This window comes from Vidua chalybeata, chromosome 1 (assembly GCF_026979565.1).
Source record: "Vidua chalybeata isolate OUT-0048 chromosome 1, bVidCha1 merged haplotype, whole genome shotgun sequence".
Lineage (NCBI taxonomy): Eukaryota > Metazoa > Chordata > Aves > Passeriformes > Viduidae > Vidua > Vidua chalybeata.
The window spans coordinates 6,890,248-6,917,453 of NC_071530.1; the positions used below are offsets into that span (position 1 = coordinate 6,890,248).

The 27,206-nt window shown below is 39.3% G+C and overlaps 1 protein-coding gene across 1 annotated transcript; it reads left to right on the plus strand.

Moving 5' to 3' along the window:
- The first annotated feature begins 331 nt into the window (after nt 1-331).
- ACTR3B (actin related protein 3B) lies at nt 332-27,206 on the plus strand. Its single transcript, XM_053963683.1, has 12 exons — nt 332-461; nt 7,898-7,953; nt 9,775-9,899; nt 10,838-10,948; nt 11,322-11,417; nt 11,572-11,679; nt 12,934-13,077; nt 13,684-13,857; nt 16,275-16,367; nt 25,097-25,222; nt 25,615-25,698; nt 26,269-27,206. Exons 1-12 carry the CDS (start codon nt 418-420, stop codon nt 26,362-26,364), a joined length of 1,257 nt encoding a protein of 418 aa, XP_053819658.1. The 5' UTR covers nt 332-417; the 3' UTR covers nt 26,365-27,206.

A 27,206-nucleotide genomic window follows, 5' to 3' on the forward strand; every position in this document is an offset into this window, starting at 1 on the left:
ATACAGAGATGTCCATTTTGGGAAACGGGAGTTCAGTTTGGAATGGGCAACCCAGGCAGGTGGTGGAGTCACCCTCCCTAGAGGTGTTTTAGAAAGGACTGGACGTGCAGGGTGATAGGCTGGACTAGAGGACGTCCGAGCTCTTTCCCAGCCACACTGACTCATCAGCGCCGAGTCCATCACCCAGCCCCGAGCACGGCTCTCCGCCACAGACACAGCCCCGCACCGGCTTCTCCCTCACGGCGCACCCGCGGGAGGGCCGTGACCCGACATGGCGGCCCGGGCGCGGGCGGCGGCGCAGGCGCGGGGGGCGGCGCTGGCGGCGGCCGCTGCGGGCCCGCCCGCATGGAGCCCGCGCCGGGGGAGCCGGCGGCCGCCCGGATGGTGGCGTAGGGCCCGCACTGCCGGCCCCGCAGCATGGCGAGCTGCCTGCCGCCCTGCGTGATCGACGGCGGCACCGGGTGAGTGCGGGCAGGGGCGACCGGCTGCCGGTCCCCGTGCTGGGGACGGGTGGGTGTCTCCGCGCCGCGCCCCTCCGCCGCCTCCCGCTGCCGGCGAGCGCTCCTCGCACGGGGCCGCGCTCCTGCCGTGTGTCCCGGTGGCCTCTCGGCTTGCTGAGGGTTTCTCTCCCATCCGGCCTTCAGCCGGCTGGTGCCCATCGCTCTCGTCCTCCCTCTGCCCCTGCTGCCCTTGCATCCCGCCGGAGCGCGGAGCGGGGCAGCCCTGCCGTGTCCCCGCCGTGCGTGTTCCTGTGTGCCCTCTTCGCCTCTCGGGACCTGTTTTCGTTTGTGTCCTCTGGCTGTAAAGTATTGCATGATGCAAGTGCTAAAACTGGGGACGGCTGGTTTCAGAAGGGGAGAGGAGGCAGGAGCTCGCCCTGAGAGCGGTCCAGAGGCGGTACCTGGGAAGGCTCACGGAGGTGCCCGAGCCGAGGGCAGCCGTGTCGGTGCGGTGCCTGGACACCGAGCCCAGCGAGCACAGCTCCCCTGCCCCCGGGCCGCTCTCCCTCCTGCCTCCTCTCCTCGTCTGAAACCAGCCGTCCCCAGTTTTAGCATTTTCGGCTGAGGTGGGAGCGCGCTGCCTTGCTCCAGTGATGCGCTCGGTCATTGGGTCATCCTTTCACTTTTCTCGGATCAGTGTGAGAATCATTCCATACTTAACCAAACGACAAGTTTTGTAACTCAAGTCTTTGAGGGCAGGAGTGACTGAATTGCAGAGGCTGTGCTTGGCAGGCGTTTCAGGAGCGGGTCTGTCCTGCCTCTCTGTGCTAGAGAAGACCTCAATGGATATTCAGCATCCACTCCTGCTGTGCCTTAGGGGGGAGGTGTCAGAGGGAGCATAATGAAGGTAATACTGAATCTGTGGTGTGCTTCTGCACACAAATTAATACCTTTCCTTTGGCCCAACAGTTACCGACAGCTCTGAGGAGAGTAAGTGAAGCACCAGTCCACGAGTAACTATTCATGCAGTAGCTTTACTCGTCAGACTCGCTCTCACTGATTGCACTAATTTAGCCTTTCCTCTGCAGGGAATTTGCAACACTATTCTAATTTCTTTAATATTTGGAAAGTTATTTTGAAATTTCCTGAACTGTACAATCTTTAAAAAACCAAACCCCAAACTAATCCAACCAAATCAAGAAACCCCAATCCCTAGGTAACTGCAGGAAGCACTTTCCAGTCCTGTGGTGCCCACGTTGCCTTCTCTTGAAAAAGTGTGTCACATTTTGAAGTATGTCTGTATTAAACTGTCATGAAAGTTTTAGAAATCTTTGTCTGTTTCTATTTATACTTTAGCTTACCAGTAACTGGCTCTGTTCCCTCAGTGGGGAATACTGGAGTTCACAGCTGGATACTTTGGAAGTAGAATAGAGACCAGGTTCTACCTTGTGTCTTATTCCGCTTGCTCTTTAGATACTTCTTGGTAGTTTCCCGGGTTTCTTCTATATATTTGCTGGAGATATTGTAAGTATCTGTTCTGCACAGATCTGTTGATATTACAGGATTACTACTTGATAGTTTAGAGAGAAATGGGAGGTCTAGGTGGATCCTTTAAAAAGGGTACAGTAGAAACTTTAAAGCACAGAAAATGCCTTAAATGCCAAAGCTGCCTTTTGCAGGAGACCCCCTTGGCTTTCAGTTTGTGGAGTAATTCCAGTGTTACACTAGCAGTAGATATTGCTGGCCAGCAGTTACACAAAATAAATAAGGATAGGACATTGCTTATTGTGCACTTTCAAAGAAATAATAATTGAAGTAGAATTTCTAAAATCTGTTTGGTGTTTGCATGGGTAAAGCTGAGGGGTTCTGTAGGGGAGGGACATGTATATTGTTTTGTTTCAGGAAGGGTTTGGATAGTCCCTAAGTGATTCACATTTGTTTTTCAATGCCTCCAAGCAATCTTGATTCACAGGAGACAATATGATATCTCTGCTGGTGGGACTTGTGCTGGACCATGTTTTAGGGCACTCAAAAATGGAAGACTTTTCAGCAAAGAGACTACTGAATGTGAAATAAGTTATCTTGCAGAATTCAGGATGGAATGAGAATGAACAAAAGCAGCCAGAAGAAGTAGCTTGACTCATTGATACGCAGTCTCTGGAATTTTCCTCTGTGTGGGCTGAAAACCTTCTTATTGTTAGAATGAATCTACTCTGGGTTACAGGCTTCAAACAATTCATTCAAATTATTCATGAAAGGGCTTTCAGATGAAAAATTGGGAAAAGCATAGCAGAAAGGGAAAGGTATATGCAGATATGCACTGTGGGGCATTGTGTACATAAAATACACTTTTCTGCTTAAATCTCTGGTACTGAATGAGGTGTTCTGTCCAGCCACTAATCCATCTTTTTTTCATGTAAGGGGTTTTAAGAAGTTTGTTAAAATAATGGTTTTGTTGTTGTTTTGTGCATAAGGAGGCTTGCTTAATTTACTGGAATTTGCAGCCACATGCCTCAGTCCTGTAAAATGCCAGAATTCCTCAAAAAAAAGTAAGAACAGGTGTATAAAAATAGTTACAGACCTTCAGTAAGAAACATATTTTTATAGCAGGACAGGATAATGCTCCTTTAGTCTATTGGATGTAGATGACTTGAATATTTCCTTTGCCATAAACTGTTCGCTCTTTATTCACAAATCTTGCAAAAATAGTTAATAATTTGCTATACTCTTTTCCATTAGTACTTGCAAATGACTTGACATTGTGCAATTTTGATGCACTACATCTTGATTTTCTCTGCGTGAGATTCTCCTCGTGATCAGTTTACACATTGCTGTCACTCTTTTTGTGGAGAAGGGCATGCTATTTTTAGTTTCTTAGGACTACCAGGCCTTTTTGTGTTGCTGTTTTAAATAGCTTTAGACTTCATAACTAGTTTTATTAATTGGCATTTAGCTGTGGGACATCAGAACAGTAGTAGGTGGGTGAGCAAAACAAAGGTATCTTAAAATACCTCTCTTCAGTGTATTTGCAGATACTGAGGAGTGCTTCTGGTTTGGGTGTATTTTATTGAAGCCATTCCTTTTTAGTAAAGAAAAAGTACTTTGGTAAAGTCTTACAGATGAGTTTAGAGTTAAATACTTGATTTCTGGGAGAAGTGAGCTGGACTGGGTCTTAAAACTTAAGGCTTAAAGTGTTCTTTGATGATGTTGCTATTAAAGATAGCTGGAGCCTCAGAATATGCTATATTTCCCCTCTCTTACTATATTTCTGATGCCTAGTGAGTTGCTTTAGCCAAGTATTACCTCTGCTTTTCACATGTGAGACACGTGAACAGGCATTATTGTAATTGCTGTTCTGGGTCTAAGGAGCTTGAGTTAATTAGCTGTTGTTTATAATCACAGGCTTCAGTCCTGCAAAGTGCTAGACTTTCTCAAGAAACCTAATGGCTCTACTGTACTCTTTATTCTTATAGTGGCTGCTGATGCTCTTGGGTAAATTGTGCAGACAAAATAGATTTTTTTTTTCTATTTGATAGTTTCTCCTTCATGTCTTCTTCATTCCCATCCCTTGATTTCAAAAGTGCTTTTCCAAATCTTCATAAGAACTCGTGTTGCAAGTTCCTCAGACATTCTTGTAATAATGATAATAGAGTCTGCTATGGCAGCCTGGCATCACAGGTGCTCTGGCAGCAGTAGCCTGGTAATTCAGGCTCCTAGCTGTCAGGGAAAGTGTTCTATTTACAGAGACTATTTGTTTGTTTACAGGACTTTTCAAAGCATTCTGCTATTTTTAATCAGGTCATATTTAACTTTTCAGAGGTTTTTTTTTTTTTGTGTGAATGTAACACATTGTTTTAAATATGTGGACCAAAAAAGCAATCAAGAGTGATTAAATGGTTGCATTTGTGCTTTGCTTTTTTGCATACTTGTACAGAGAAAAATTGCATGTCTTGTGTTTTCAGATGGATAAAGCAACTGCTTGAGTTGGTGATTTGTTCTCATGCTTTGGGAAGAATTTTCATAAACATATCTCTTCTCTCTAAAGTGGTTAAGGGTGCAGCATCTGCTTCCAAGTGCAGTCCATTTGTATATCTTTGGAGTCCATTCTTGATGTAAGATTTTCCATTTTGGTGGGACCTCAGAAGAGAACAGGGTTAGGATGACCAATCCTCATGCAAAGGTTTGTGAAACTGGTTTGTGTATTTACTCATCACCTGGTCGAAACAGTATGGAAGAAACCAGACTATTTTTAGAAATTGCTTGTTTCAACAACATGCAATTTCCAGAGATTTAAAAAAAGAGTAGTCCTCCAAATCTCCTTGCATGAAATAGCCTTAGTCTATTGGATCAGTTTTCTGCTATTTTTTAGTGCAGTATCCTATATTTTGGCCTGTTTCCAGTAGGTTCCTACCTCACTGGCAACAAATTGCTGCTTTTAATGAAATTAAGTTGGAATACTGATTATCTACACATTCCGCTACAGCTGTCTCTGTAATTTTACAGATCACAAGATGTTGCATTACCATTAGTCTGCTAGGCTGTAACCCAGGAGAAAGAAAACTGTGGTTTAGATGTTTAAATATTCATTGGAGAAGGGACTGGAGACCAGGTACCCTCTGTAACTGTTAAAGTCCAGAGCCTTTCCGGTCAGTGAATATTGAAATATCACGTAGGAAAGGGAATAGTTTCTGTAGGAGGTGCTGGAAATGGGTCACCCAAACGCTTTAATGTACCCTTGCGAGGTGGAATGAGTTTGGGTCCTGCTGGGCACAACTGAGATCTGGGACCAAGTCTGCCATGTCCTGAGGCTCCTGGGTAGCAAAAAGCTGCACAACTGCATAATCTATTTTCCTTTTCTTCCTGAGTGGTCTTGGGAGAAATTTGAGTTTCCCTTCCATTTGGTTTTGTCAAAAACACTTGAAATGTGGCTGCCTGTTCCAGTCTGTCTCTTGTTTGATCTTAAGTAAATTTTTTTTAACAGATTTTTTCTGCTTATTTGCTTCACCATTGAACTGAGAATTTAGTTATTCTCTTAGTTTTAGTATTAGTCTTCCATGGATTAATGGCATGCAATAGAAATCTTTCCATATGATACCTTCTGTGAGATTAATTCTTTGAAGGGAATTTTTTCATTATACTGAGAAATAAACTTATTTGGTAGTTTTTTTTCAGTAGGAGAATTAAGCCAGGTTAAAAATGAATCTGTAAAATACTGAGCTGTAGGGGTTTGGTAACTTTACAAGTTACCCTGGTAGGGGGAGCTGATCCATTCTGGAGAGGGAAGGTAAAGCTCTTGCAGACTGGTAGCCCCAATTGACTTCTAGAGAGTGTTTTCTTTTTTTAATGCTGTGAGTGGGTGTGAGTTTAGCATGTGTGTTGAGGGGGGAAAAGATGGCAAACTGAACTCACCTCTTGGCCAGACTTTAGTTTAAGAAATGAGTTCTGGTTAGACTGCAGGAATCTTTTAATTTATTCATGCACACAGATATATAAAAATTGCATGAAATATATATATATGTATTTACATGTATGTAGATATTGTCTTTGTTTTTGTCACTGAGGCTTGAAAGGCTTTTTTTTCATGATATTTCTGCCTAATTGTAATTTCTAAGTCTTGAAACTAGGTCTTTTAAACAAAAGAAAAATGATTTCCTTGCTTTTCGTTATGTTCATTTAGTCATGATTCATTTCAGAGAGCGAAATAAGAGGAAGTGGCCTGTATTGGTCTTAAATCCCAGTGGAACTCCTGTTGTTGCTTGTTATGTTTTAACAATATTCCCTAGGTAGGCCTCATTCTAAAATGTGAAGAATCTATGCAATAATAATCATAAAAAGAATTTTTACTAGTAATGTCCTTCTTTACAGTCAGTCTAATTTAACATCCTGATTATGTTTTTGTGAAAGCCACAGCAAGTGTGCATAAACAATTTGGATTAGACTGAAAGCATATGTCTATAATGATGATTAAAAACCCAACAAACCCTTGCCTGCAAAACACAGTCCTTGTCTTTTTAGCCTTGAGGGGAATGGCTTTTTAACTATTGTTTGAAGTCTATTGAAGCTACAGCTTTGAAGAGAAGTTGAAGTATAAATATTTAAGTCCAAGGTCATTGATAATTCAATTTAGATTCATTCCTTTATCTAAGAAAACTCTGATCCTTAATGAATATTTTTATACCAAATACTGTGTAAAGAGGAACCTACTTTTCAAGCTGCTAATGAAGATGCAAACCTCTGCTTTGGCCATGGCATAATATTTTTTGCAAATATTGAAAGTAGGATGCAGACAAAGACTTTAAATTCACTTTAGGACCTAGACTGGGATTGGTCTCATTTAAGAATACCATGGCTTTAGGTTTTTTGTGTAAAAATAATGTGAACAATGCTGATTCCCTCAAATCCTGCTGCTGCTGTACTTCTGTTTCAAGCTAATGGCAGTATTCAAGAATGACATCAGTCTCTGCAAGCATTCAATCAATTTAGTTGGGTTGGTTTTTCTTTTAACACTGTTTCTGGTGTGGGTTTTGTTGTCATTGTGGGTTTTTTTTTTTTTTTTTTTTTTTTTTTTTCCCTAGACAACACAGCTAGGAATTTTTTATAGTCTGGGATGTTAATTATTTCTAGTTGCTAAAGACCTGGAGTAGCTTGCAGTCACTAACACCTGTAGAATTTTTTTGTGAAAATGTCTTTACTTTTTTTTCCTCCCCCTTCTTTTTTCCTCTCAAGCCTTTAATTGTTAAAATAGATCTTATATGTATATTGAAAGAAACAATCAATGCTTTGTACCATCTGCTGCCCGTTTCCAAAGCATTTCATCAGTGCAGGCTTGCTTTGGTGTAGTATTTGTCTTTTACCACACACAGATAATATACCTGTGACAAAGTGAATGGTTTGTTCAAGGCCTGAAAGGGAATTGTATCAGGATTGTAACAAGAGTTCTCTCCTGTGGTTTATACTTCTGATACTGTATTGTTTCTTTTTTTTCCTGTATTTGAGACTATTAAACAAATATGTAAAGTCTAGGGCTCTCTTTGGTCATGGTAATTGAAGGGTAAAATCTGCATTGCCCTAATTTTTCCCAAAGGGTGCAATGTGACATGCCTGTCCTTTGTCATAGCAGGTCAACAAGATGAAAAAAGCAAGAACTGAGTTTTCAGACTTGGTAGTTCTGAATAACACTAGCAAAATCTGTAAGCTGAAGTCATCTGAAAAATAAATTAACACCTAAAGTATTTACCACTTTGAGTTTTCTTTTCAGCAGGATGATACTTGAAAGCATAACCCAGAAAATGTGGACGTGGTGTGTGATGCATGTTTCACCTTAACTTTAAGAAGTGGAGTGAATTGAAAGTATTTTTTCTTCATGTTTTTGCATCTTAAGTGCATCTAATGACCTGGTGATTTTTTTTTTTTTTTTTTTTTTTTTTTTTTTTTTTTTTTTTTTTTTGTTTCCCTAGGTATACAAAGCTTGGCTATGCAGGAAATACAGAACCTCAGTTCATTATCCCATCATGTGAGTTGATTTCTTTTTCTTTTGTCCCTCCAAATTGTAACATACACTGCTGTCACGGAGTACTTTGAGGATTAAATGATGTGCTTCCAACTCCCAACTCAGCCGTGGTAGTCCGTGTCCATCTGGGAAGTGATATTCACGTGTTAGCATCTTTGGCTGGAGTGTAGCTAAACAGAGCTCCTTGTCTGCAGTTAGCTAGGACTATTGCTCATTAAACCAGCTCTTGGTTGCTATGACAAAGATGAAGAGAACTCCAGTCCAATTTCCTTTTTATCTCCATTATTTTTTGGCCAGGACTCTTGAGTAGACAGAATGCAATTTACCTCCTGTCTACCTGACACCATGGTTACAGCCTGGATAATCTGGGGGAAGGCTCCCAATCAAATTAAGTACTAAAAGTGCAGGTGGTGTCTGCCTTATTTACATTGTCTGGGACTGTAGACAGTTTAATATTCAAAAAAGTTGTTCCTATTAGAAAATGTTCCTTTTGGGTGTGTGCTTACCAATTAAAATGTTCTTGCACATTTAACATGCTTTTGTTGAACAGATTTACTCTTTCATTTTTTTTGTGTGTGTTAAACTTGTTTAAAATGTTATACTTTTCTGGTGTTCTTGATTTTAATTGACATCTTAATAGCTTTTCTGAAATGCTGTGTGTATATATATATAAAAATAGTAGTACTATGTATTTACATCTATAATGACATCTGTTACCTCCATTTACATTAAACACTGCTTTTTACTTTTTGTAAACTTTGCCAATTAATTACTTACTAATGCATCTAGACTCCCTTGTAGCTACTCATGGGAGAAAATACAAGGAAATTATAAAGGTAGTTGATGGCCAAAGAAGTGAAGAGGACACATGTTCTTCACCAGGTGTAGCTGCAGTACTGCTTACAGTCTCACTACTTTAAGTATTGTAAAATTTAAACCTAAACCACTGGTAAAGATTTAAATGTCTTATGTTAAAGAAGTGGGATAGCAGAGATTTCCTGTGAATTTGCTATAAATCCTGTTTTATGCAACTATAAACCTGTTGGGGGGTAAATGTTTTTCCAGAAGAATTGTTTGCCTGTGAGTAATTTTTTAGTGCTAGTAGTATTTGGTGTGTTTGTGGATGATGTCTGCCTACTCTGCATTTTCTGCTATATGTTATTTAGACCCTGATTATGACCTATTAAAAGAAAACTATATAAACAAGGTTACATTTTAGCAGTACTTCATTCCATTTTTATTTTTAGCTTGCCCCAGATTTGATTTTTGCTGTCTCATCTTCTTGCCTACAGCAGTCATCATCTAATAATTTTAGTGATAGTTGAAGGCTGCTAATGGGAAGCATAAGTGTCTCCAGAGATTTCTCTGTAGCCCTGAAAATGGATTTCTCCCCTCCTTCTTTCTTCTTTCTCACCAACCAGGACAATGACTCCAAGACTTATTTTTGAATACACAGTTTATTTTCTTCTTCTCCTGTGCTCTTCCTCTTTATTCCAGAGTTGGAACTCAGAAAATCATGTTGCTTACTAGAATGCTGCACTTGTACAGTTTAAGTGACTGCTGTAGTCTGTAACAAAATGCATTTTCACTATTTTCTGTGAATTACTATGTACAATAATGAGGAATGGATGACCAGAATCCTGCAGGATGCAGTGAGAATGAACTCAGCTCTATTGGCTTGTCAGTATATCACTTACATAATTGCTACTTTTTATATCCAAATTTTTATTTCTGGAAAAGAGTTCTTTAAGTAAATAAGCATTCATCACTTGGTATTTATCTGTTTTCATTTTGTTTTGATTTGTTTTTTGCGTTTATTTTAAGGTATTGCAATCCGAGAGTCAGCCAAAGTGGGGGACCAGGCTCAGAGGAGGGTAATGAAAGGTGTTGATGATCTGGACTTTTTCATAGGAGATGAAGCCATAGATAAACCTACCTATGCTACAAAGGTGAGCATTCAGGAGACTTTGATAGCCTTTCCCAAGTCTCATATTTGTATGATAAAATATTCTAGGACTTCTGGATAGCCATTCAAAACATGTTTGCATTTTTTGTAAAGTATTTTTATTGCTTTTAAAAAACTGCATGATTTGGTTCATGGCTTTACCCCTTTTTAGATATCTATTTTACTGGTGCTGTCTTGTGTGGTTGGTGTTTGTGTAAATATTCATTGATACAGTGCAGCTGTTCAGTTTTCAAAATTCTGAGCTATTAAAATAGTCATATACACTGAATATTTAAATTCTTGCTAAAAGTGTACCCTTTTAACATGGCATACAAACTGGGAAATGTTGGATACTTTTGCTTCAGGGAAAGTCACAATTGTTTTGTGAAAGGCTGTCTTCAGTGCAGCTTTTCTGTGAATCATATTTTCCATACCCTAGTAAAGGACTTCTCGTACTTAAAAAGCGTTACTGGCTTATGAACTGTGTGGAAAAAAATCATATTTTATACATCCTTCTGTGTTACTTAAATGTCAGCTGTATTCTTAACATTGAACAAAATGTAAACACCATCCCTGCCAGAAATTTTAGGTGAAAAATATATAGCCTATATGGTCTTTATTTCTTATTATAATATGGAAAGGCATATTGAAGCCAAGTATGATTCTCATCTTTTTAAATGATAAAATTTATACAAAAAGAGGTTAAAACACAGTTCTGCAATAGACTTAACAGGAATAGAGTCTGGATTCTGGTTGCTAGTCCTGCAAAGTAGAATTGGGCTTGGAAGTACCTGGGAGCAGGAGATAACTTTGAACTGTGCCTCTGAATTCAAGTCAGGATGGGTTTGATGAGATGCCTGTGAGCTGAGGTGTCAGACTGTTCCTGTTGCTGGGTTTCTTTGTCCTTGCATGATCCAGTGCTGACAAGTTCTGCTGTTGCAGTGGCCTATCCGACATGGAATTGTTGAAGACTGGGACCTCATGGAGAGGTTCATGGAGCAAGTCATTTTTAAGTACCTTCGAGCTGAGCCTGAGGATCACTATTTTTTAATGGTGAGTTAATGAGGCCTAGTAAGGAAATAGTTTTGTAAGAGGAAAACCAAATGCCATTCCAAGCAGAAATAGCTCTGCTAGAGGATTTTTCTCTGTATGTCTTATTTCTCTAGCAGTGACAGAGTTTGGGTTGGGAGGAGAAAGCTAATCTTTAAAGCTGCATTATAACTATATTCTGTTAATTTTGTGATGCAGGCTACTGCAGGTCAGCTATTGCTTTTGAAAATCTTCAAATGCTGTTTAAATTCTATTTGAAAATTTTTATTTTGAGTGCACTGAGGATTTAAAAAGTTTGATTACCAAAAGTTTGGTACCAAACTAATCAAGGCAGGATCCTTTCGAGGTGCTTTTTCAAAACTCTTTGTTTTTGCAGACAGAGCCTCCACTGAACACACCAGAAAACAGAGAATACCTTGCAGAAATCATGTTTGAATCGTTTAACATCCCAGGACTTTACATTGCTGTGCAGGTGAACAAAGTGAATGCATTCTTCTAAAGCAAAAAACAACTGCAGTGTTTCGGTCTTTCGTAGGCACGTGTGTAAAATGTTTGAAACAGTACTTTTTGAGAGTGTAAATTAGAACACTCTGCCTGCTTCTAAATCTAAACTCTGTGTGCTGTAGGCAGTGTTGGCCTTAGCTGCCTCCTGGACGTCACGGCAGGTTGGGGAGCGGACTCTGACTGGGATTGTCATCGACAGTGGTGACGGAGTGACCCACGTGATCCCCGTGGTAAGGAGCAGGATGCACTTTGAAACCAGCACTGCTTTGGACAGGGCTTGTTTACTATACATTTAAATAAGAAGCGCCAAATGAGACCTTATTTTAAAATTTTTAGTGTTGGCTGGGACTTCTTTCCTTGCAAAAGTATGTATTCCATTATGTATTAATTTAGCTTGAAGACCACAGGAAAGTCACAGTAAGGAACTATCAATCCAGCTTTTAAAAGGCTATTTCTATGTAAAAACTTACCTTCTGTTACTGTGATGCCTCCGTTCTCTTAAAAATCAATGATTATCATGGGTTTATGTCTCCTGCATGCCAAAAGTGTCTGAAAAGAAATGTCCTAACTTTTTTGACACCCTGCATTCTGACTTTAATATATCTGTTAACGTGTGTTCTTTATATGATTTATTGAATTTTATTGTTTCCACTCTGCTCATGTGGAAACAACTACAAATTTATATAAGTACCTGTTCTTATACATGATCAATCTCATCAGTTTAGTTATGTGAGGTTGTTAAAATACAGAGTTATCTGTGCATACTGACATCCATTGATGTAATTTTTTGTATTTTTGAACCATACTGTGTCCTTGAATGATCAGGTATATTAGAAATGAAAATTTGATTCTCTTTAACTTCATCTTGCATTTTGGTGTTAACTTGATCTTCTCAGTGTTTTGTCATATGGCCAGTGCTGAGAACAAACAGCATTTACTGCATGAAACTCTGAAAAGTGTAAAACAAAGCAAGGGAAGAAATAATGTGGCTCAGCAATATCAGTGTTCTCAGTAAATGCATCCTAAAAAAATTCAGCAAGTAGATTTCTTGGTTTTGTTGTGCTTATTGTAAGATCCTACTTCTGTTTGAGTTTTCTATTCCTATGTGATTTTTCTTGTCTGAGAAATTTAATTTTATACTTTTTTCTATTAATTTTTCACTCTCAAACAGAACACAGGTAGTTTATTTATATTACATTGCTTTTCTGATGATGCTATAAAGGAACCATCCGATCTGACTGATATGTACAGATCTGACTGATATGTTTATCACTTGTGTATCTATTAAATAGTCAATATCTGTTTATAAATAAAATAAATAAAAGTGATATCCACCTTTAGTGGGGTGAATTTTTTTAGAGTGATTTTACAGTTTCAAGGTTTTACTTTTAATAGAAAATCAGATTATTATAAAAGAGAATGTCAATTATTGATACACAGTATGTTTTCCCCTTAAATATGTCTTTTCCTCTCTTCCTACATAGGCAGAAGGCTATGTAATTGGAAGTTGCATCAAACATATTCCTATTGCAGGTAGAGATATTACTTACTTTATTCAACAGCTTCTAAGGGAAAGGGAGGTAGGAATTCCTCCTGAACAATCTCTGGAGACAGCAAAAGCCATAAAGGTACATCCTCCTTTATCTCTTAATAAATACATAGTAAATCTCCGTGAGCTGATGTTTTGGCTCTAGCAAGTTGCCAGTGGCTCTCTTAAAAATGCAGATGTAGGTAGTGTATTATAATTGCACAAGCTTCTGGTGGTTTATCCAAGCAACTGTGGGGGAAGGAGAAAGAGGAAGAAAATATTCATGCTAGACTGTTTGGAGTGAGTATGTTCCACAGATTAAATCAGCATTTCAACTTTGGAGTTGTTTAAAATTTGCTTTGTAATAGAACTTAAAAAAAAAAGGAAAAGGTAGGGTGATTGTGTAGGCCTGCTCTTGCAGTGAAAGCTTGCCCTTGAAATTCTTTATTGTCGCAGACATACTGTTGGGGATGTTTTCACTGGGAGAGAGGCAAATGTAGCTGAGTCAGCGTGTGCAGCCCTTTGGAAGTAAATGGGCCTCGTGCCTTGTGGGGCTGAGGCTTCAGTAGTGATTTGGGTGGGAAAGTCCCTTGAACAGCTCCACCTGTAAAAATGCTCACATTTTTCTTTTCTGATTGTGTTGCACTTTAATTCACTGATGTACTAATGATTTCAGCTATTTTTAATGCCTGGTGTTTCTCAACAGGAGAAATACTGTTACATTTGCCCCGACATAGTGAAGGAATTTGCCAAGTACGATGGGGACTCTCGCAGGTGGATCAAACAATACACGGGCATCAACGCCATCAACAAAACTAAGTTTGTAATAGATGTTGGTTACGAGAGGTTCCTCGGGCCAGAAATCTTCTTCCATCCCGAGGTAAGAGCAGGGAATAGCTGTGCTCAGTTGTGCCATTCCCGGTGCCTGGGCGCCATCCCGTGGCAGTGAGGGGCCAGTGAGTCCCCTGAACACGAGCCAGGTGCACTCACAGGTAACGTCAGCACAGCAGAAAAGTGTTTTTGTAATGTCCAGTCTAATGTTTAAAACATCTTGTTCTGTTCCTGTTTCAATCTGAACTTGAAAAGTAATTGTTTCATTTCACAGTTTTTGTATAGTATTTTCCTCTTTCTTTCAGCATCACTTTAAAGAAGTCTGCCTTTATACTTTTTATGTTGCCAATCCCTTTGGGTACTACTAAGCATGGCCTTGATTATATTCTAAATACTGTTTGCAGACTTTTGATACTGAGTCAGTTTGTAAGGCATGGATTATAAATTTATCCTTGAAGGAAGTCTATTGAAATCTCTCTTGGTGTGATCACAAGTAGTATGTACAATTCTGGGAAAGATTACTGTACTTCATATCTCTGATTTTTGATAGTTCAGTTTGAATGAGTTTCAGGATATTGTTGAGAGGAAGGAGTCAGGTTTTAATACAGGTCCTCACCATTCCTGCACACTTAGTTGAATTTATTCAGTCACCCATAACCTGTAATACTGTTAAAAACTTTTATTAAAATCCACATCAACACTGGTGAAGTTTCCCTTTTTCTACCCTCCTGCTTGGAAGAATATTAAAAAGCTTCTCTCTGCCACCTTTTGTCTGAATTCCAGCTTTAATCTTCTGTGGTCAGTTTGTAGCCATCTGATCTTCTGCCAGTATTAAATCTCTGGACTAAATAGTTTTTCTTCCCTGCTGTTTACCAATGTCATTTAACAGAGAAGCACTGAATCCCACGTCAGACATAATTTCAAGATTTTCTCTTTCCATAGTCTCTTAAAAGATTGTTGGGAATGGGATAAAGGACCAATTTCCATTTTTTCCATTTCTTGGTAGTTTCTTGACTCTGTATTGAAATAACCACCCAAACCTGAACTAGAGAAGAAAAACATAATAGATGATGTGTACTGCATCTAAAGAGAATTTGTTGTTGTGTTTCATTAACTCCTCACTTGAAAGTGTAGCAGCTTAGCTAGGTAAAAGCTGCCTTTGGTAAAGCTGTCTTGTAATCTTTTCCTATTTTCAGTTTACAGAATTTGTTCTGAAGTCTTTAATGCTATCCATATTATTTCTCTACTTTTTAAATTAGAGATTTTGTTTGCTGTTCTCCAACCATACTTTATTGGCTGGCAGACTGTAATTTTACATGCAGTTCTGTTGTCCCTGTTCTGGGATGATGTTATACCCTACCTCTCATTTCTACTCATTCCTTTTCCCTGCTGTTTTATCAATAACTTTATGGAGAGCTCAGGAGTTTTCAGGCTCTAGTTCATTCAGATGAAAACTTGACGTGCAGCAGCTTCTCTTTTGGTTTATGTGGCTTCATTTTTTGCTTCTTGCATGATTAATTCTTACTGTGGAAGTTAGTTTGAAATCTTGGGAAGTGCCCCCATCCTTCTTAGGGCTCCTGAACTCCAGACCAACTTCCTTTGCTAATTTTCTCTCAGTTCAGTGTATACTTGTTATGCTTGACTGTTGTTATTTGTTCATCCATGTAGATACCTCATCTTGTGGGAGTGTAGATCCCATGTCCTTTTACACAAAAGCTTATAATATATCTAGAATAATATATTATTATATATTGGTAATTAATTTAATTTTTTAGAGTTTACCCTCTGAAAGGAAAAAAAAATCATGGGCTATTACGAGTTCTTTTCTTTAAAGCTTATGTTAAGTTTTAAGTGGAAAATTTCCACTAGATTGTTTTCTAGCATTAGCAACTCTTAACTCTCTAGTTTTATAAATGCAGAAATTTACATTAGCACTATGTTCATGTTTGCATTGATGGGGGCTTTCACTCAAAACCTTAGGCAATTTATACTTTTTTGAATGTAGATACTTCCTGGGCTTGGGAAAAAAAATCTGACTTTCTGGTGGAAATTTAACTGAAATATTTTAGTAGCATTAAAATCTTTTTGCAGGGAAACATTCTGATTTGCACACTGGTGTTTTTAATCTCACTTGAAACGAAAGGCAGGACCACAGTGAGTGGCAACAGTGTGTTTAATATTGCAGGAAAACTCCAACTCATCTTGCAGGCAATAAAAGTGCATAGTACATAAATTGTAAATAGTGAATTTCTGACCAAGGAAGAGAATCTGATTTTCTTAGCAGAAAAAAGAAATTCTCATTTCCCTTGCAGAGAAGTGTTTGTTTTAATGTAGAATAAATGATGAGCAAGACCCGAAACTCCAATTCATCCCCTACTACAAAGTCTCTCCACAGTCTTATTTCTGCCTTTTTTATTTCTCTGTTCTTTGGAGGAAAAATGTAATGCCTGTTCTGTTTCCTTTCAGTTTGCTAACCCTGATTTCATGGAATCCATTTCGGATGTAGTTGATGAGGTCATACAGAACTGTCCCATTGATGTCCGGCGGCCGTTATACAAGGTATGGCCTCTCTCTTGTAAGCTTCATGTCATTTATTTCAGGATTAAATACCAGCATCATGATCAGAAGCATGTCCATGGCTACCACTTCCTCCACAATGAGAAATGTGAACTTTGGATAGAAATTAAACAAAGTGCCACTTCTGAATGCAACTAGATATTTGCTGCTTTTTAGTTTTGAAAGAAAAGTTTCTGTAAAGGCTCAATACATAGGTAAGTATTGTCCCCGAGGAGCTGTGGCAGAGGGATGTTTTTTGTATCTGACATTTGTAATGTGAATCTGACATGCAATGTGCATGAAGGACTTCTGGTTTTGCCCATTTTAAGGGTTATACTGTGGTCTTACCCCTCTCACTACTCTCCTTCCCCTGCTTTATTAAGTAGTGGCTTCCAATATTTTTTCCATAGTCTTGTCTTGTACCTGCCCTTTGCAGTTTAGTCAGTACTGCATCACTTAAAAAGTACATGAAAGCTGAAAATATATAAGGAGAGAACAATTAGGCCAGCTTAGACCTGCTTAAATCCAGGGTGTAGTCCAGGGAGTACTTTCAGTTCCTGATTGTTTAAGGACTGAAAGGTAAGGTACTGATGTGCATAGTCCATGGCAAGCTTTGTCTGTATTGGCATCACATCCTGCATCCCATGGTTCCCTTTTTTCTGCTTGTGCGGGAGCAGTACAATTTTGGAAATAACAGCATAAAAGCTATAGCACACAGAGATCTGTCTGCTCATGTAAAAGGTAGTAGTGTTCCTCACCTGGTAGAATGAACATTAAGTTCCAACTAAGTCATGTCTCAGGATATATTTGTAACCATTAAAATTTTACAGTCTTTTCTCCTTGCCTGATAAACACTCTCTGTAATCTAGAATGAGATGTAGCACTCCAGAGCAGATCTGTGGGGCAGGATAAAAGGGGAAGTTGAACTATTTAACAGATTAATATGTCAGTTCTGCAGTAGATGTCTTCAAAGACTTCAAGCTTAGGTAGCAGCAGGGTTTAGGAGCCCCTTAGTGTGAGGTTTTGCTTAGGGGTCTCTGCTTTTTATCTGAAAGACCAAAGCTTCCTCAGAGCAAAAGGTTCTTTGCTTGGTAGGGTAGGGTTTGGTACTGATTAGAAAGTGATGTTTAAAATTTGAGGTTAAGTTACTTCTGCCTCATCATAATCAGCAGACAACTTTCCCTTGGCTTGCCACTGATTGAGAGTTTGTTTTTTCTTTTTCTGTTTTTCATTATACTTGCTCAATTAAAATAATGTTTCACAATTACCTGTGGAATGTACTGAGAGATGTAAGTTACTAATGGTAATAGTTGCTATCTTCTTTAAGCAAGGTCACTTCAAAGGGATGAGCATCTATTGTTCTCATTGTGTAAAACAGTGTATGGATGCAGAAATACTTCACTCATACTTTCTCTCTGAGGTTTATCAGTTTCACTTGCCCGTGGTGCTGAGTGGTGGCCAGCCAAGGGCCTGTGCTTTGGAGCTGAGATTCCATCAAATGTATTTGGATTCTTCCTCAGTGTTCTGCAGAAAATACCTAATAGTACCCTTATGGCAGGTTTTATGTGGTATGTAGCCTTTGAATCATTGTTCCACAGCCCATGTTTTGATGTCCTGTGGTATTTCTGAGTTTTACTGCCAGTATCCCTGTTCCCTAATCTGATCAACATCTCTCTCACAAGGCCAGTTATCTTACCTCGTGTTGATGTTTGGACAAGCAGAACCTTGATAAGACTTCCTTAGCCAGATCTGTGACAACCCAGCCTAAAGGGAAGAAAGCATCTAAGATTTGTAAATTTGTCAAAAGAAATTACAAAAGTCAGAGAGTCTGAAAGTTTTATTAATAAATTACACATTTGGCATGGAAATTGGTCTGTTAGTATCTGACCTACTATCTAAGCACATAGCAGTAGATTTTGGGTAAAGGGGTAGGGAAGAGAGGAATTCAAGAGGGAGAGATGAATTAAAGAAAGAAAGAAAGAGAGAAGAAGGGAGCACCAGTCCTAGTTTCAGTGTTGATCCAACTGCATCAGTCTGGCCAATGACATGTCCAGGGTCCTGGGGGCACCCCCTGGGTTTGGGGTGGGGGTACTTTTTTATGGAGATGTTTCTCTGCCCCAAATACAACTTTCTTGCTTTCCATAAAAATTTGTAAATTTGTTACCATATGCAGTCTGTTCCATCAGGCCTTTCTGGAAATAGGTTGGAGGGCTTTGGGGGCTTTTGGTGGTAGTAATCCCACCCTGTAGTCCATGCCAGCTTCCTCCACTCATTCCTTGTACTGTGTTGTGGTTTGTTCTCATAGACAAATGCTCTATTTGTGCCTGGCCCCTCTTCTCCAGCCAAATCTTGTTCTTCCTCACAGTGTGTTAATACCAATAGTCCCTGGTTATTAGCAGCAATTCTTGTCTGCAGTTACCAACAGTCCTTGGTTGGCTCCACAGCCATTTAGTTACTGGTGTTTGAGACATACATGAGCCCTTTATTTTCTGGGAATTGAGAGCTCAAAAGAATTCCACTTTGGACAGCTGTTTACAGCACCAGTAGAGAGTGGGCTTTAATCACAGTACTTTCCCATCCTGGCCAGAATTTGAATTGGTAAGTTTCTTTGAAAGTTCAATAACAGAAATATTATTTCACTTGAGTTGTTATTTGGGCAGGAAGAAAGTTTCCAAGGCTGTTTGCTAAAAGGCAGGTGCTCACTTAACACCTGTTAGTTCTGGGAACAGACAGTGTTTCTGTTAAGCTCAAGAAGGGCTTTATCCAAGTGCAGTTTGTCAGGGCTAAGGCCTAATGAGCATTTCTCAGATTCTGGAGTGGGGGAGATGCACCCCTGGAAATCCACCCCACAACTGAAGTCAGCTTCTCTGTGTCTCCACAAGATCCCATAACCTGCAGCTGTTCAATACCAAGCACAAACATCCTTTCAAACATGATGAAGCCTTTTTTAATTGCATAATGATTGCCAGCAATGCACTCTCTAATTCCCATGATTACATCATCTTAATATGATTGCTTGGAAAAACTGATTTGTATTCTCTAACACAGAGTTGAGAGTTCTGGATTGCTTGGGATGAATTGCTTTCTGCTAGAACAGGAAAAGATAGGTATTGGTTTGAAACCAGGGGATATGCATAGAAATTTGAAGAAATGAGGTGGGGTTTGGTGGGTTTATTATTTAATTTTTGTGTTGTTTTTTTGCAAACCCAAAGCTTCACAAAGCAAACTGAAATTTAAAATGAGTGCTCAAATGGAATGAGAAATGACAGAAGAGATAATTTTTGGATCTTACCATATGGATGAAACAATTTGGCATACTGGCTATGTTAATCATTCCTCTGTGTTGAATTCCACTGAAAAATTACCTATCGTGCATGCAGCTAAAAATCTTGCATTTGTGGGGCTCAGTGAGACATTCCATCACCCTTAAGAGTTCTCTGGGAAGAATGGTGTATCGTTCATCTAGTTCTATTTTTTTGAGAATTTCTTAGCTTCCTTTTTTCTTAAAATACTGTTCCACAACCTTTCCTTGTACTTACCTTATAATTATATGAATACATAGTATAACTGATATCTAAGAAATGGAGAGAAATTACAGAGAGAGTGCAGTAGCATGATGGGGGCTGTGGTCTACACAAAAATGAGACCCTTCCCCAGCTTTCAGGTTCCTGTGAGCACACCAGTAAACTCTATAACTACTGCACACCCAGCTTGGATCAGTGATGAACGTCTGCTCCTGTGGTACAGCCACAGCAGATACTGGTGTGGAATGTTTTCAGCACTAGTTGGTATTTAAAAGTCTCTTTTCAACCTGAAAATGCTCTGAAACTTGTCCTAACACTTATCAGTTAGGACACGAGTTTTTGGCATTTAGTGTCAAAAAACAGTCTCCTCCTGAGTGTAGTTATAATAACTTCAGAGGTGGACACAGGGCTTTGAAAAGTTTAAAAAACTGCTTGCTATCCTAATAAACAGTATTTTTTGTTAGTAACAGGTTCAGAAACATTCACTTTTAATTCCACACTCTACTTGATCTTTCTTTTTCCTTATCCAGAGTCTCTCCCCAGGTACTTCCAGAGTTAAATGAGAACAATATTGACAGGGCTGAGGTCCTTGCCTTCTCCCAGTACAAAGAATAGAAGTGTAGGGTCACTGACTGTCCCAGCAATTGATTTCTTTCAACTTTTCTCTGTGGTGTTTTTTAGCACAAATACCTGAAAGAAAGAATATAAGATAAATGACATCTGAAGCCAGGTAAATTCTGTCAGAAATATCTCTGAAAGGTCCTAGCCAAGCATGCTTAAGCATTCATGATTCAGATCATGCTGAATGAAATGACAACATCCTTGACCTCAAACTTCTAAGCCAATTTCTCAAGTTGAAAATTCTGCATGAGGAAGATATTGGTAAATGTGGTGTTTTATTGGAGATGAATTATCCATGTTTTCTGTGGAAACACAGGTGCATGGAGAGAAGATTTTGGCAAATGGGCTCTTTTCCTTAGAGAATGTGTCTTCTTAGCTGGGTGTGCAGCTGTTGTGGACTCAGATTAGTCTCTCTCAAAATGAAAACTTAGTGAAATAGTAAAGTCAAGCTCATTGCTACATTTAAGACTTGGGGTGTGCTTGTTGTGTCAGTGTTCACTGAGAAAGTTAAACTCACAAGAGCCTGTGCTCAAACACTGGAAAGGTCCTGGGTGCAGGGGCTGACAGGGTGGTAAACCCCTGACATCATTTCTGACTTCAGCTGCTGGTAAACAGAAACACCTGGTGTGAGAGCAGCTCCAGCTGCACAGCATGGAGGGTAGATGGCACTGTAGGACTGGCTTTGCTGATCTGTGCTCCAGCACCGCAGGAATTCCCTGATACTGACCCAGAGCAGAGTGGGGAGGCTCTGGGGTGAGGGAAGGGTGGAGACACTGCCAGGCCATGGCATCTGCTGGCACCTATGGCAGGACGTGGGAAAGGAACAGCATTCCTTCTGAATACTACAGTGTTCCTGTGGTATTTTAATGAAAGCCCCAAGAGATTGACTCTGTCATTGTAGCACAGGAGGACTGAGGAGAAACCCTGCTTATTCCTATCACAGCTGTAAATAAATTAGTAAGATTATTCCTGCTATTTGGTTTAACAGTAGCTCAGTGCATCTGCAAGATTTTCTGGTTCCTTTATGTATGAGGCGTATTTATGCAGAATGGCACCACCATAAGTCATGCTGAAATCTCTTGCTGTGACTTGAAATGTGAAATGAACATTCAATTCATGATTTTAAGGAAAAGGAAATTTATTTATTATTAGAAGTAAATGTATTTTTAAAATGGTGTTTCTCACAATAAATTTATTTCTTTGTGCTATATTTATTGTTTGGTATGGACAATATTTATCCTTACACTTTCCATACTGTGTTGGCAAATAGTGCCCTGTTTTAAGCAAATTAACAGAGACATGTAGCTTAATTGATTTACTTGCTAATGAAGTGCTTGGCTTCAGCTTATGCACCTTCTTGGTTTTACCCATAATAATTTTTATTAACAGTCATATATTGATCTCATTACATGTCTCTGGTGGTCTGGTCACGTCATGTTAACTTTAATTTAGGCTGTCAGCTGGAAAGAAGGGAAAATGGGATGTGTTGTTCTTACTTGCCAGAAAAGCAGGGGATGCTTTTCAGTTTGGTGCTGCAAAGTCTGATGTGTCCAGCTGAGAGTGTGCTTGCACCACAGTGCAGCATGAAGATGCACAAACCAGTTCAGCACTTTGTGTTTGGTAGCGCCGAGTTCTTCAGGAGCTAATTTCACTCTTTGGAATTTTTATATGAGCTTGATTTAGTCAGAGATCTCTGTTGCAGGAGCTGGGTTGCTGTGTTGGGTAATTTCATATCTCTGCAGTGTTACATTGTACAGGCATAATACCAGAAATGGTACAAGGAGAAATGCAGTACCACAGATTTCATTCGAGAAGCAAAAGGTGCAGATGAGAAGGGAGAAATTTCTTGCCAGCCCTCTTGAATGATCTTAATGATATTAGAGGTCTTTTCCACCCTGAATGAATCTGTGATTGGTGTCCACTCCCTGGTCTCCTTCCAGAAATAGCCTTCTTCCATTTATTTGCTTGTTGTGGTTAACTTTCTCAGGTGTGTGGAAGGGCTTTGTCCCTCTCTGCTAAGGGAACACATTCTTTCAAAACAACTTAAATGTTCAGCCAGTTAGCTATAAAAGTGAAAACCAGCTGGAGGTTCTTTCCATCAGCAGGTATGATAATTGGTGTTGGCTGAGAAACATGTGGGTGGCTTGGAGCTGTTAGACCAGCTGAAGTGTGTTTGAGCAGAGTAAGATCAGAAGAAGTCTTCTTTAAAGGAATCAGCTGGAAACAGATACTTAAAGCCTAACTTCTTTGATGTCTTTCTCTGGGAGGCCAGGGGATTCTCTGACAGGCTGAAAACCCAAACATCACTAGTAAGCTTGCTCCACAAATATATTTAGCATGCTTTATTTTAATGGTTTTTAAGTAGTTATTGGAATGACTCAGATTTATTCTAGAGAAGATATTTGAGAGGTCAGGGTGGAGGGAGGTGTGTGATGCCCCCTTGGTTGTTTTTTGGGGTTTGTTTTTTTTTAATCTGACCATCTTTTCTCACCTTCATTGTGTCCTTTGTAAGTGGTGAGTGTGGTGTTTGAGGGGTTTGGAATGGATATGGATTCTGCATTCATTGTAAGTGATTACCTGGCTTCTGACCTGACTTGCTGAGTTGAGAGCTTGCTGAAGGCTGTGTGACAAGTCTTCTGCTAAAGAGCATGGATTTGGTCTGGCACTGACAATAGTGCAGGGAGCAGGGGAACTGTAACTGTATAATTAAACATCATCTAAATGTAGTTGGTGTCACCTAGTTACTTCTATCCAGAGTTTTGCTTAGCCTGGCTGGTCCAGATATGTGATGATGAGGTGTCTCATCTTTTCAACATTTGTGCCTTGGTGCTTCTGTTCTCCTTGGGCAGTGTTGCTGTTGAACTGATTTTGATGTGTAGAAGTACTTGAATAATCATAATTTGAAGAAGATGTAACTTCTTAGCCTCTAACCCTGGAATGATAACTAGGTGGAAAGATCCTCCCAGTGATGCTGCTGACTCTGTAGTTACATGAATTGGTCTTGGATGTATTAAAAAAATTATTCTTGGGTTTATTCTGGAATCTATTTTTAGTGGTAGCATTGTCCACTTTATGGAGTATGCTTGAAGTTTAATTTGCTTTGAATAGAATTATTGCTTTCACATTCTTTGCCAACTTCATTATCTCCAGGTAATATTTTCTGATGACATCTTTTTAATTGCTATTTCATCACTCAGGTTGGTTGTTGTCTTTTTTTGCCCATTAGCAATTTCCTTTTCCCGAGTGGAGTGCATGACCAGTTTGATGCAGGGGAAGAGATGTTCTTGTGTATGGGGAGAGTAGGGGGAATCCTCTCTCCTGCTTTAACTTTAAAAATCAGCTGTGATTTCTGGCTCCTTTCCTCTTTTCTGTCCTCTTTTCCTTTTGGAAATGTTTCAGTAATGTTACTGGGACTTGTGCTTCTTGTTGCCTTGTTATGCAATCTTTTATACTGTAGATAATCTGAAGCTGTGAAGAAATGAGTTTTTCCTGCTGTAATGGTTTTTATGATGTACAGGGATTTTTTTTCTCATGAAAAACAAACAGCTTTCTTCTCACTTTACAAGGTACGAACAAGATTTCCCTTATTATCTGTGGCTTAAAATCCAAGCACTTTGCACCCTGTAAATGTGAACACTTATTATGCATGTCTTTGAGTCTTCAGACCCATGTGCAGGCTGAAAACAGTGGGTCAGGAATTCTTTCATTATGTGCACAGTCTTGGTCTGCAATGTCAAAAAAATGTTACCAAGAGATGATCATTGGACCAGTGTACAATGAACTCCTGATCCAAGCTCCTTGTGGACATGTGCCAAAGGCATGTGAGTGGTTTTAGCACTGTGCAAAGGCACATGTGCTGTCTTGTCATGTTGAGTTCTTTTTTCTGATCATGAATTGCATTTTTGCTGCCACTGATGTTATGTTCTAGGGATCCTGTTTTGAATCCCCCCCTCCTTTGAAATTACTTCTGTGTTAGTCTGGGATGCTGCACTGTTATCAGAATTAGGGATGGGAAATTCTAAAATGTCTGTTTAGAATCCAAGTACAAGTCCAGGCTGAGAGGTGTTTGGTTCTGCTCTGAGTAATACCAGACTAGCAAGGGAAGAGGCATCATACCTTCCTCTGTACTGCAGTTCTCTGTGAGGGTGTGGTGCCTTTTTGAAGAGGTCTGGAAATTAAAAAAAAAAGAAAACAGACTTTCTAGATAATTTTGTAGCTTTTGTGGCTATGTAATATGATGAGACTTGAGCCTTATTTAGTGTCAGGGCTAAAACTGCTTGCTGTGAACATCCGTAGAGAAACTTCCTGATATAGTGTCTTATTTCTGCTGCTTTGTGTATGAAGAGTACTAGCTCATGGTTTTAATGGAATCCTCCTTTGTAATAACTCATTCTACATAAATGTATTTAAAGGAGAAAAGTAGGGGAGCCATGAACTTCCTGTGATTAGGGGGGTGCTGAAAGTGTTCTACCTGCCTTGTCAGCTTCCTAATGATGCTGACATTCGAATAGTCACCTCTGCAGTGTTGGCTGTTGGGAAACTTGCTTGAAGATGGATTTACAGAATGTGTCTTTAATTTCTGCCCAGAATGTGGTCCTCTCAGGAGGATCCACAATGTTCAGGGACTTTGGACGACGACTGCAAAGGGATTTGAAGAGAGTGGTGGATGCGAGACTGCGGCTCAGTGAGGAGCTCAGTGGTGGTCGGATAAAAGTGAGTGTGTGTTTCAAGTGCATTTATTACGTGACTAATGACAGAAATCAAGTTGAAATTTTTCACCTCACTAGTGAAAATGGGCTGTAAAGTCAGTAGGATATGTTTATGTGTTGTTAAAAGCACTGGTAGCCTTGCAGTATATGACATCTTTATAGGAATCTTAAAATTACTGTGAGCAGTTCTGGTTTTCATTCTAGGAGAAGTGTGAGCAGTAGGCAAGAGGGATTTAACTTTGTGTCTTTCATCACAGTTATCATAAAGAGTTTTATGACTTAGTCTCCTAGGGGGAGCATATCTGAGTAATAAGTGATGTGAATGGAGGGTTGAAGGTGCCTGGTTCTGACCATGTTAAGTTTGAAAACCAACTAAATATTAACTGTTTTTCTTAGCCCAAACCAGTGGAAGTTCAAGTGATAACACATCACATGCAGCGTTATGCAGTTTGGTTTGGAGGTTCCATGCTGGCTTCAACAGTAAGTCTTCATCAGAGTTATTCTTAATTTTTATTGCATGTTGAATTCTGGGTGTATTTGAGTACTAAATTCTAAACTTTTTCATTGTGATAACCTAAACTGTGTCACATTCTTGAATCCTTACCCAAGTTTTATCTTAGTAAAATTTGTACAGGGCAAATGGGAACTTTGCTCGAGTAAGGATATCATGAGTTGACATAATTCTAAACTAGTTTTGATATGATAATTCCAATATAGTGCCTTTATTCTTTAAATCAGCACAAGAGATTAGTTAGGACTTCTGCAATATAGAATCCAAATCAATGTTCTTAAATACAAAAGTGAAGCAAGTACAGGAAAATGGGAGCAATTGATGTCTGCCAAGTGGGTTTCTTACTGCTGTGTTTAAAAGCAGTCTTATGACCAGACAAACTTCTCTTGATTAGTTGATCTCATTTTATTCTATTTCAAAATATAAAACAATGTTATAAAGCTGCAGTCTACAGAAATGCCAAGATGTTATTTATTTGTTGGGTTTTTTTTACTTATGTTCTTATGCTTTTGGGGGGGATTTGTTTTATATTTTTATAGCCAGAGTTTTTCCAAGTATGTCACACCAAGAAGGACTATGAAGAGTATGGCCCTAGTATTTGTCGTCATAATCCCGTTTTTGGAGTCATGTCATAATGCTCATCCAATGGAAATAAGATCTCTGATACCGTGCTGGTGAGGAAGCTCATGCAGTGCAGAGGAAGGCAGCAGATACTGTAAATACTGAAGCAAGATGTGGTTATCTCTGAGGCATTTGGATCACCATTGTGCACTGAAGCACAGCTTTCAGCCCCAAGTCATTTCAGTAGCAGCCATTTCTCTGCTGACTACTCAGAGCCTTTCCTTCTTTCTTCCTAAATGTAAGGTAATTCAAAATAGGTAAGTCTCAATTTAGGAGGTTGTGTGCAAATACTACTGAATCTAGAAGAATAAGGCAGTGTTTTACTGCTTGCGGAAAGATCTAAACCTTTCCCACTTGTGCCCTGAGTTTGCAATCAAACCTTTAGCAATGGAGCACTAAATACCACATTGCCTTTAGAGGAGTTGGAAGAGATACAGGTACCTACCCAAATGGAATAGATTGCAGGATTGGGACAGTACTTTGTAAATGTAGGTTTTCATATCATTTTGTATTTTATGATATTGCTAGGGTGAGTTGATGACTAGTTCTAAGCATGAACAGCTGTCAATGTCTCGGAATGGTGTTATGCATTTCCAGGTGTGAGGCATGTATTGCAGTAGTGCTGGTATATTTTCTGGGGAAAAAATAAGCCATGTATGATAGAAATGGATCTGTTCATGTTTGGATGATACAAAGTGATTTACAGTATTGTACAAAATTTATTATAGCCACTGTTCCTTTGTTTTGAATTTTTCTGAAACTGTTTTTTAGGAGATGATGTTTTGTTTTGCTGTTGGTGAGTGGTGGATGACACATGGGCCTTGCACCAGTGAAATAAAAGCTGTTAACATCTTTA

Excerpts from the sequence above, each read along its gene's own strand:
- ACTR3B (XM_053963683.1), top strand. The coding sequence starts at position 418 with ATGGCGAGCTGCCTGCCGCCCTGCGTGATCGACGGCGGCACCGG. Across the intron at positions 25,223-25,614 it reads TCAGTGGTGGTCGGATAAAA|CCCAAACCAGTGGAAGTTCA; the intron begins GTGAGTGTGTGT and ends TGTTTTTCTTAG. Across the intron at positions 25,699-26,268 it reads GTTCCATGCTGGCTTCAACA|CCAGAGTTTTTCCAAGTATG; the intron begins GTAAGTCTTCAT and ends ATATTTTTATAG.